The sequence below is a fragment of the Zophobas morio genome, unplaced genomic scaffold (assembly GCF_036711695.1).
Source record: "Zophobas morio isolate AGI-343-1 ecotype UQ-CSIRO unplaced genomic scaffold, CSIRO_AGI_Zmor_V1 ptg000004l, whole genome shotgun sequence".
In the NCBI taxonomy this organism is placed as follows: Eukaryota; Metazoa; Arthropoda; class Insecta; order Coleoptera; family Tenebrionidae; genus Zophobas; species Zophobas morio.
In genome coordinates this window covers 5,640,222-5,650,788 of record NW_026972109.1, presented here as the reverse complement: position 1 = coordinate 5,650,788, position 10,567 = coordinate 5,640,222, and the positions used below count along the sequence as shown (strand labels likewise).

General features: G+C 41.8%; 3 protein-coding genes and 1 long non-coding RNA gene across 4 annotated transcripts; 3 read left to right on the top strand and 1 right to left on the bottom strand.

Annotated features, from left to right (window-relative positions):
• The first annotated feature begins 968 nt into the window (after window positions 1–968).
• Window positions 969–2,620, top strand: LOC135139020 (zinc finger protein 391-like). Its single transcript, XM_064069090.1, has one exon. It carries the CDS (start codon window positions 1,099–1,101, stop codon window positions 2,503–2,505), a length of 1,407 nt encoding a protein of 468 aa, XP_063925160.1. The 5' UTR covers window positions 969–1,098; the 3' UTR covers window positions 2,506–2,620.
• Window positions 2,621–2,713: 93 nt separating this feature from the next.
• Window positions 2,714–4,474, top strand: LOC135139014 (gastrula zinc finger protein XlCGF57.1-like). Its single transcript, XM_064069077.1, has one exon. It carries the CDS (start codon window positions 2,936–2,938, stop codon window positions 4,430–4,432), a length of 1,497 nt encoding a protein of 498 aa, XP_063925147.1. The 5' UTR covers window positions 2,714–2,935; the 3' UTR covers window positions 4,433–4,474.
• On the bottom strand, window positions 4,458–6,808 carry LOC135139002 (replication protein A 70 kDa DNA-binding subunit-like). The gene is made up of 7 exons (XM_064069067.1): window positions 6,670–6,808; window positions 5,994–6,620; window positions 5,617–5,934; window positions 5,341–5,567; window positions 5,031–5,286; window positions 4,783–4,977; window positions 4,458–4,736 (listed from the first exon to the last, which is right to left on the bottom strand). Exons 1-7 carry the CDS (start codon window positions 6,700–6,702, stop codon window positions 4,626–4,628), a joined length of 1,767 nt encoding a protein of 588 aa, XP_063925137.1. The 5' UTR covers window positions 6,703–6,808; the 3' UTR covers window positions 4,458–4,625.
• Window positions 6,809–7,929: 1,121 nt separating this feature from the next.
• Window positions 7,930–8,908, top strand: LOC135134401 (uncharacterized). Its single transcript, XR_010281294.1, has 2 exons — window positions 7,930–8,483; window positions 8,546–8,908. It is a non-coding gene; the product is annotated as an uncharacterized LOC135134401 (long non-coding RNA).
• The last annotated feature ends 1,659 nt before the right edge of the window (window positions 8,909–10,567 follow it).

The following is a 10,567-nucleotide window of genomic DNA, read 5'->3' as shown; positions in this document are numbered from 1 at the left end:
GCAATGATTTTTTTATTCGCCGTGTACCAAGGTGGCGGAGCTTAATTGCAAAATACTTATTTCTTTACAAAAATTAAAAACATGTTTAGAGTATCGTGGTGTTCAATGAATACAATGTACCCATATTAAGAAAAAAAAAAGGCAAAATATAAACCCCGCTCACCCACCCCATCTCAATTGTGATGATTTTTTTATTCTTAGAAATCTAAAATACGTTTAAAATGGTAAATTTTTGTAAGAAACTATAGATTTTGCAATTAGGCTCTTCCCCTAGATCTGTCAGCGAATGAAAACTTTCCTATTTAGATCATGGTAGGTATGGGTGGGGCTTTAATTTTTTCTTAATATACGTAGTATTCTTTGAATAACACGATAGTCAAAAACATGTCTTACATGGTAATTTCTTCTTTTAGAGAAATAATAACGATTTTGCAATTAAATTTCGCTCCTTTGGCTATCGACGATAAAAAAATCATCACAATCGAGATAGGGTGGGTGGGCGGGGCTTATATTTTCCTCTTTTTTTTTAATATACGTAGTATTCTTTGAACACCACGATGCTCAAAAACATGTTTTTAATTTCTCGTAGAGAAATAAGGATTTTGCAGTTAAGCTCCGCCCCCTTGGCTCACGATGAATAAAAAAATATCACAACTGAGATAGGGAGGGTGGGTGGGGCTACATTTTTTTTTTTTTTCATTAATCCATGTAGACTTATTTTGACAACAAGTAACTTAAAACTTGCCTAAAATGCTAAATTTTTGTAGTAATTAACCTAAATCCTCCCCCTTTTAATGCGGCAAAACTTGAACATCAAAGTTATTCTCAACGGGAACAAGTTTTTTTATTCTCAAACAATATTCCCAAGGAACCGTAACGTAACGCCACTGAACTTTTGGTAAGGATCAACCAAAAAACAAAAATCCCTAAAACCGGTGACCCAAATATTGAGGTTAGGTGTGTGTGTTTGTTGTTTGAAATTTGTTCTACAATTTATTAATTTACCTATGAGTTTGTTTATCTTTCTACAATTATTAAAATCACGTTTTTTAAAAAAATCTGGAAAATCAATAATTGAAAAGTTGGTAACTACCGAAAATGAACTTTGTGTGTGCTTCGAAGGCTATAACTTTAAAAGATTTCGACCGAATATGCCGAACCTGTATGGGGGACGAAAAAATAACCCCCATAATGGACACCTTCATAGGTGATTTAAAAATCGTCGATTTACTGAAGTCCACTGTGACGATTGAAGTCAGCAACGACGATTTTCTCCCAAAAAATATGTGTGAAGCCTGCCTTAATGCCCTTTTCGCAGTCTACAAATTCAAGAAACAGTGTCAAAACACCGAAGCCGCCCTAAAACTACTAGCAGACAATGCCTTTGGAGCTACCACAACCCCCAAAGAAGAAGGAATCTCGTACAACATCACCATCATCGGAGACGATGTAGACCTAAATTCTGAAAAAAGCTGCGAAAAAGACTCAAGTCCGGTGAAAAACACCCCTCCTCAAGAACACAATTACAGCGCCCGCCCCGACACAACACCCCCCGAAAACGACGTCCCAAAGCCCCCGAAACCCCGCAGACGCCCCAACCGCCCCAAAATCACTTGCCAAGTCTGCTGCAAAATATTCTACCGTGCCACCATCGACCGCCACATGCGCACCCACACCAAAGAAAAACCCTTCCAGTGCGAGTATTGCTCGCGCTGCTTTTCCATAGACCGCAACTTGAAACGCCACAAAATGCTGCACACTGGCGAGCGCCCCTTCATCTGCGAGCTCTGCGGGAAGGGCTTCATCCAAGCCGCCTCCCTCCTCGCCCACAAACAAGTCCACCACTCCCACAAGGGAGTCCGCCGCCGCTCCCACGAACAGTGGAAATACACGTGCGAGTCCTGCGGGCGGGGCTTCAAACGCCTCGGCCACTTCAACGCCCACACCGAAAAGCACGCCCTCGAGTCGGGCGCGGAAGTCCAATCGGAGAAGAGCGAGCCACGCGACTACGTGTGCGACGTGTGCGCGCGCGCCTTCAAGACCAGCCGCACGCTCAAAACGCACCAGTTGGTACACGGCGAAAAGACGTTTTTGTGTAGTGATTGTGGGAAGGGCTTCGTGTCGAAGGCGGCGCTTGACTCGCACTTGAAGGTGCATACGGGGGAAAAGCCGCACACGTGCGAGGTGTGTAAGAAGACGTTTTCGCACTATATGAGTCTGGTTTCGCACTTGCATACACACACGGGGGTGAAGCAATATAAGTGTCGGTTTTGTGATAGGGCGTTTACGCAGGCGTCGCATGTGAAGTCCCATTTGAGGACGCACAGTGGGGAGAGGCCGCATAAGTGCTCGTATTGTGATAAGAGTTTCGCTTTGAGGGGGAATTTGAAGGTGCACGAAAGAACGCACACGGGGGAAAAGCCGTACGCTTGCCCCGTTTGTGGCAAAGGGTTTTATGACTCGAGTAGTATGAAGAAGCATCAGAAGAGCCATGAGGATAAATAACCAGAATTTTGTAAGAATGATTGTTTGAAAAGTGTATTTTTTACAAAAGTGTGTTCTTTGTAATTTCCCCAACTACAGAAAAATTCAAAGCAAGCAAGTTTTTATTGTTATAGCAGTTATAAATAAAGAAATTAAAAGTGAAAGTGTCGTTGCTTCCACAACGAGACGCCACTGTGTTTTGACATAAGGACACAAAAGTCCCTAACGCCTTAAATCGATGCATTATATTTTGAGGTTAGGTTTGTTGATGTTTCCGCAAAAGTATAAAACCGTCAGAATTTGCATTTTCGAAAAATGAACAATTAAAACAAACATAGAACAGTATAAATATTTTACGAAATACTTGTTTTTGGATGGAGAAACTCCCAAAGTGACTTGAGACCGAAACTTTGGAGATGAGCAGCCCCCAACCCTCGACAAACCACTAAAAATGACCTGCGCTTACTCTTCAAAGGCCGTAACATTTAAGGATTTCGACCGGATATGTCGCACGTGCTTAGGAGACGAAAAACTTAGCCCCATCATGGACACCACCATCGGTGATTTAAAAGTGGCAGACTTACTCGAAGACACCGTACTAATAGACATCAACAAATACGACTTCCTGCCTCAAAACATATGCGAAAACTGCCTCAACGAGCTCTACAAAGTATATGAATTCAAAAAACAGTGCTACGAAAACGAAGCCGCCTTAAAACTTCTCGCTACCAACATCCACGACAGCGACAAAAGCGACAAAGAGGAAGACTTCACCTGCAACATCACCCTCATTGAAGACGACGCCGACATCAAGTGCGAATCCAGCGATTGTGATAAAAACGACAAAAAAAAGTCAGCCAAAACCCCCGAACAGCACAAATGCAACATCTGCGACTACACCACCGCCACCAAAGACGATCTCCGCCACCACCGTAAGGCCGCCAAGCACCCGGAGCACCGAAACCACAAGTGCGAGATCTGCCACAAAGCCTTCACTCGGAGCAAGCTGCGCCAGCACATGCGCTCGCACACCAAAGAGAAGCCCTACCAGTGCGAGATTTGCGCCCAGAGCTTCTCCATGAGCGGCAACTTGAAGCGCCACAAGATGACCCACACCGGCGAGCGCCCCCACGTGTGCAGCATCTGCGGCAAGGGTTTCATCCAGGCTACGTCGCTGCACGCCCACGAGAAGGTCCACCAGGCGCACGAAAACCTCGCCCCCGAGTGTTTGGGCTCGCTGAAGTTCACGTGCAACTACTGCGGGCGTGGCTTCAAACGCCTCGCCCCGTTCAACGCCCACATCGAGAAGCACACGTCTGATTCGTTCGTGCGGAAGGCCGACAAATCGGAGAAGACGGTGGAGTCACGTGATCACGTGTGCGATATTTGTGCGCGGGCGTACAAGACTAAGCACCTCCTTAAGGCGCATCGGCTGACGCACGGGGAGAAGTCGTTTTTGTGTAGTAATTGTGGGAAGGGCTTTGTGACGAAGGCGGCGCTTCACTCGCACTTGAAAGTGCACACGGGGGAAAAACCGCACACGTGTGTTATTTGTAAGAAGTCGTTCGCACACGTGGGGAGTTTCGATTCGCATATGTTGATACACTCGGGGTTGAAGCCCTATAGTTGTAAATATTGTAGTAAGTCGTTTACGCAGTTGTCACATTTGACGTATCATTTGAGGACTCATAGTGGGGAAAGACCGTACACGTGTTCGTATTGTAGTAAGAGTTTCGCTTTGAAGGGGAATTTGACAGTTCACGTGAGGACGCACACGGGAGAAACGCCCTACGTTTGCCCCGTTTGCGGGAAAGGGTTTTATGACTCTAGTAGTATGAAGAAACATCAAAGGAATCATAAGGAGGTGTGGCGTGATGGGGAGGCGGGGCTTGGGCAACCGCAACAAATACATTATCAAATGCCCATTATAAGCACAGTGCTATCGTAAAACTGGAATTGTTCGAAAAATAAACTTCTTTATAAAGCTGTACTGTGTCTATTTTTCAACTTTACACACACGTAATTAACAAAAAAACACCTTCAAGGTTGTATACTGTGTGATCACTAATATATATATGTAAAAGCTAAAGCAACTGGAATCCGTATAAAAACCTAAATTTTAATTAGTGCCAACCCCACCTTCAAGCGTTTATTCCCGTCAACTCTGCAATTTCTTTACACAGCTGCCCCGAATGCTTTTCATAATCAACATTTTCCACATTGACAACCACGATTTTGAGCCGCTGTTCATCCTAAAACAAAAACTGCAATCCACACTCAAGTCGCCCTTTTACCTACATTGTAAGTCTCAACTTTGGCCCTGCATTTAAAAATGAACTGCTTAAAATTGGCGTTTTGGAAAATGGCGGTCCCCGCCTCCGAGTTATCTTCCATCGCAAGCCCCACCTCCTGGGAGGTCTTTCCTAAGATTTTCTCCGCCTCTCCGGAAAACACGCTCACCCATTGGTTACCGCTGAAGTCGCCTATGTTCATCTGAAACACGTCGTTTCAGTGTTGCCAACTGCGTTCCACGCACGATTACTCACCGAAACTAACAACCTGTATTTAAAATTGGGATACTCCCTGTTACACTTCTCGCATCTGTACATCCCGTTTTCCAAATCTACTACTTTCTTGTTACAATCTGGAGTTGGACACGCTTTGTAGATGGCGTTTTCGGACCGCATTAACAACACAGTGGCTAGGGTTTGGAAATAGTCACCGCGTTCGGAATTACCCAGACCTTTATCTTGGACTTCCTTCAAATAAAGCCACTGACTCTGGAAGCTGCCACTGCCGGTCCTATTTTTTTTTTTATTATTATTAAGTGTGGCTCAAATTTTACGAAAATAATACCTTTCACTCAAATTCTTCACATCCGACTCTTTCCCCTCCAAATCGAACCACCCTTTAATTTTGTGACACTCCTGTATGTCGGGGTTGATCTTCATCTGACTACTCATGACGGTTGATAAAGTTTTCCCGCCCCCGAATTCCCCCACCTTGGCCCCCCTTACCAACACCACTGGATTATTCACGCCGTCAAAACTTTCAGCTTGACTACCCCACAACGTTAGTGTGATCTGTAAAACTAACTCGTTATTGGTTACTTTAAAAAGCGCGGGATAATACCGAAGTTTTTGATTGGTCAACTAAAATTACGTCACGTTTAGTCATCTCGCGATTGGTCGTCCGTGACGTAAAATTCTGAATGTCAGAAACCTCTTTACAAACTCCAATTACATCAATCAGAGCCCCCACAGCCAACTCGGCGACTGACGAAATCGGTACGAACGAGTATTTAACTTGAGGGACCAACCCGTCGTCGTTAAGACACTCTTCGATCACCGTTTCGTTACCAATGGTCATTTCGTAGTCATTTTTGAGCGTGTTGAACTGTTTATTGGCCGGTTTTAGTTGACACTTACTAAAGTAGTAAACTTTATCCACCTGAAACAACAAATTTAAGCAAAAATAGTATCTCTGAAGCTACTAAATAAAGTCGTCACCTGCAGGTAGTTGAAGTACTTGTCAGCCAAGTCTCTGAACGCCGTACACCGAATCTCTCCACTCTCATCCATCAAATCAACACTAAACAACTTCCCTTCGCCCCTTGAATTCGACCACGTCCGCATCTGAGACTTATTTGAAACGCGCGCCTTAATCACCCACTTGTTGTGATAAGGAGTGAGGGCTGAAATCTGACTAATGACTCTACTTTCCGACAGACTCTGGTTCAAAGACTGATTCAAGTCTCTAGGCTGCTCTGGCACGCTTTGTACTGTGTTAGTCACAGGTTTAGCCTCTGAACTCGAATGACTCGCTATAACTTGATCTGTCAGTTGCTCTGGATTCCCAATTTTCTCATCCATACTACACAATACCTCCATGCCAATAATCAGCAAGATTTTGTTGATTTTCTGGCTGCTGCTCAATTCGCTCAAGTGGTACTGCTTCATTTTAATTATCGAAAAATTTTCCACTCCGGACACACCGGTTAACATGGCGTGGGAAATCTGGTACTTGCCGTCTGATATTAATAGTCTGTATCGTTCTTTATCGGAATTGCAGTTGATTTTTTTGCTTTGGAGGATCTGCACGATGGGCTCTGGCACCTTCTCGTCTTTCATTATTCGCTGAAAATGGGTTGGTTGGGGTGAAATGGCGGTAATGGGGGGCACGTACCAATAGGGCTCCGGTGGACAGTTGCGGGGGCATTTTTGGGCGTTTTATACTTTATTTTCTTTGGAGAAGTAAAAGACGCAGAAGATTTTGGCGCCAATTGTAACTACACACAAGTTATGACAAGTTGATTATTGCGTAACCAACATGAGGACGCGAATGTCACTAGCATGTGTTGAATTGGGGCGGCAGTGACTAAAGTTGCATAAATCGGGATCCGAAATATTTCACCGTGTGAAAATCAGTTTATTTTTTGTTGTTCCTTTGTCCAGTTTTGAAAATTTTCCACGGATTTACCCGTTTTTGACAATGTTTTAATGATATAGCGGACAATATCGAACTCAACTTTTATTCAAAAGTTCAGTAGAAACACTTCTGGGACACAAGTATATTGTCAGGGCCATGGTAGAAGAAGACATGGTATAGGCATACGCATCTGGTGTGACGTCAAGTGGGGTGAAATTAGCGCGAAATTTAAAATACAATTCGTTATCCAACAACTAATTGACGTATTGGACAGAGCAATGACAACTCAAGCTGAAATTCCCTAGACTTCCCTAGCGAAGCTCACAAGAGTCACAAGGTCGTTGATGCCACCTAACGTCACAAATGGATGCGCAGACCATTTTTAAATTGGTACATCGGATGCCTATACCATGTCTCCTTCTACCATGGTCAGGGCCACGGCCATATATAACAGGTCTGCGAACTCCGAGTTTAAAATGGTCTTTTTTCGAAGAGATCCCAGAAGGCCACGGGAGCTTAAAGTTCCTAGCGCCGTCTACTGGATACTATGATGAAACTGTCCACAATAATGAATGAAATTTGCGTAAAAATGTCCTTGAATGCAAGTTGTCATAAATGTCAGCTTTATAGGTTAGGTTTTGTGACATCTTTTTGAAAGATGAGGGGAAATATACGTCAAATGTCATGTCAAACGTCAGTCGATAGCGCAAATAGTACAAGTAACTACCACATGGTGGCGGTCATCTTAAGCTCCCACAACCTACTACGATACCAGTTTTTAAGCGCCCGTTTTATGAAAATTTATGAATGGAGTTGAAACACCTTACTTATACCACCGTGGTCAGGGCTATGAAAGTCTCATCTGACTCCATAAGAAATACATGGGGAGCTTACGGAACGACATAAAGAGGTCACTGGCGTCACTAAAGGTGCTCCGACCTTGAAGAACATAGTTTCTTTTTCATTTTAAGGTTTTCGGTGAACGTTTTGTCTGGTTTTGTCTGGTTTTGTCAACAAGAAATGTCATATTATTTACGGAATCATACGGGATGTTGGGTTATGGGGTTAAAAACAAACGTAAAATTTATTGTAACAAAGTAATAGATACTTACGACACAGTCTTACGATACATGTAAAAAATACTAGAAAATTCCAGGCTAAAGAGGTCAACAAACTGCAGGTTAAACGAAATAGTTTAATTTTCGATGTGTGCGTGTTTGAGCGGTCCAAGATTTATTTTTAAATTTTAGTGTGTAAAAAATTCTAACTCTAATAAAAACTGAGACGAGGTAATCAAGAGGAAAGTCTTTGCAGGGGTGGTGGAATGGTATTTTTGTATGGTTCGTTTTTTAGCCGCAAACCAGTTAACGTATACAGTGCATAAATTGGGAAAAACTCACAAAATGTATTACCCACTACCAGAGTATAAACTGCAAAATGTTCAGGTGGCATCATTAAATCGCCAAAAATCACATCTTCATTGAAAACTTTAAAATGTCACAGAATTAAAACAGGATGTACCACTTCGTAAGAATGTGCAAAGTTCTCACAAACTTCGCAGAAGTGGTGGTGTAAGAATTTTCGTATTAATGAATATCCACAAACATACCATAAACAGTTGTGTTCTTTCAAGGTGAGTTTCCGGTAACTCACATCACTTAATGATTGTTGAAGAGACCGGAATACAGGGAAGATGTGTTGTGGAAGTTTATTTAAAAGAACACCTTGGCAAATTTTTCATTTCAAATAAAATAGTGTTTCACAGTTGGTTCTTGCACTTGTATCGAAATAATCTGTAGTAAATAGTTTCCGAAACGTTCTTTGGAATTCTATTGGTGTGGGATTTATACAATTCCCAAATTGACGCCTCACAGAGCCAAACAAATATGTCAAACAATACTGATTTAGTTGCAGCAACCTTTTAGTGAAAATTGTAAACAAATTGTATTCTGTGAAAACTATTAAAAATAATAAGCAAAATGTTTATGTTCCTGAAGTTGTTTTTTATTTTTTTGTGAGTGATTTAAAAATATTAAGAGTGAATTAAAAATTTTGCAATTCACTTGTGGATAACAACTTATTTGTCAGACTTGTTAAGGTTTTAATAAACGCAGTTTAAAACGTCAAAATTGAATAAAAATGTTTTGCTTGAATATATATAATTTATAGGAAAGAAAAAAATGACCAATGTCACTAGTACATGCCAACCATTTTTATTTTTGTGTACAATTATTAGTATTGTATGAATCACATACGAATGCTACGAAATATTTGAATCTTCGTGTTTCCCGGGAACGGGCTCCCAAGGTCACACCCGTTCCGCAAATATTGCTGAAGTTTCGTTACTGATCTACTGTGATATTGTTATATAACTATAATTTATTACAAGGCTAAATATATGTTAAAATTAAATTAAGGTAAATTTAACACCATTTAAGAAAACGCAACATCATGTAGGTTTTATTTTTAGCTTCATTAAAAAAAAGGTGTTCAAATAATGTTAAATTGTCAGATTTAGGAATTTAACTCGTTACTATGAAAATATGCAATTTAACACCTTTTAAATTTAACAAGTTTTTACAAGTTTAATGGGGGCAATTTCAGTCTTATCTTAGCAAGTGCTACTCCCGCCCACCCGCCCCCTATTTTCTCGGAGTTTATGTCATTTGCCAAAATAAGTTTCATCTTAACAAGTACTAGCCCCGCCCACCCGCCCTCTGTTTTCTTAGAAGCTATGACGTTTGCCAAAATCAGTCTTATCTGAGTAAGTCCTAGCCCCGCCCACCCGCCCCTATTTTCTCAGAGGATGTCATTTGCCAAAATAAAACTTATCTTTGCAAGGACTAGCCCTTTGAGAAAATAAGGGACGGGTGGGCGGTACTAGTACATGCTAACATAAGTCTTATTTTGGCAAATGACATATCCTCTGAGAAAATAGGGGCGGGTGGGCGGGGCTAGTACTTGGTAAGATAAGACTGATTTTGGCAAATGACATATCCTGTGAGAAAATAGGGGGCGGGTGGGTGGGGCTAGCACTTGGTAAGATAAGACTGATTTTGGCAAATGACATACCCTACAAGAAAATAAAGGGTGGGTGGGCGGGGCTAGTACTTGGCAAGAAAAGATTGATTTTGGCAAATGACATATCCTGTGAGAAAATAGGGGGAGGGTGGGTGGGGCTAGTACTTAGTAAGATAAGACTGATTTTGGCAAAGGATATACCCTACAAGAAAATAAAGGGTGGGTGGGGCGGTGCTAGTGCTTGTCAAGAAAGATTGATTTTGGCAAATGACCTATCCTCTGAGAAAATAGGTGGCGGGTGGGCGGAGCTAGTACTTGGTAAGATAAGACTGATTTTCGCAAATGACATATACGACGATTGAAGAGATGTAGAAAATTGTTCCCAAAAAGAAGACCATTCTAAGAAATTGAGATATTGTAGATGACCAATAAGAAACTTTCGATGGATTTCTAGTGCAAAAAAAATCGAAACCAACGTTCGAGATAATTTTTTACCAACACAGGAGCTTTTGATCGAGGTGATTGAAGAGAGGCTGTAGATTCTTCCCGAAAAGAAGATCATTCTAAGAAATTTCGATATTGTAGACGATTAAGATAGGGATTTTAGAGCAAAAGAAAATCTAAACTGATGTTC

What these genes read in the sequence shown, in the direction of transcription:
- LOC135139020 (XM_064069090.1), top strand. Translation starts at nt 1,099, where the DNA reads ATGAACTTTGTGTGTGCTTCGAAGGCTATAACTTTAAAAGATTTCGAC.
- LOC135139014 (XM_064069077.1), top strand. Translation starts at nt 2,936, where the DNA reads ATGACCTGCGCTTACTCTTCAAAGGCCGTAACATTTAAGGATTTCGAC.
- LOC135139002 (XM_064069067.1), bottom strand. Translation starts at nt 6,702, where the DNA reads ATGCCCCCGCAACTGTCCACCGGAGCCCTATTG. An exon ending in TTGACCAATCAAAAACTTCG is followed by an intron (nt 5,568 to 5,616) that starts GTATTATCCCGC and finishes TTAGTTTTACAG; the next exon opens with ATCACACTAACGTTGTGGGG. An exon ending in CCAAAGTTGAGACTTACAAT is followed by an intron (nt 4,737 to 4,782) that starts GTAGGTAAAAGG and finishes TTTTTGTTTTAG; the next exon opens with GATGAACAGCGGCTCAAAAT.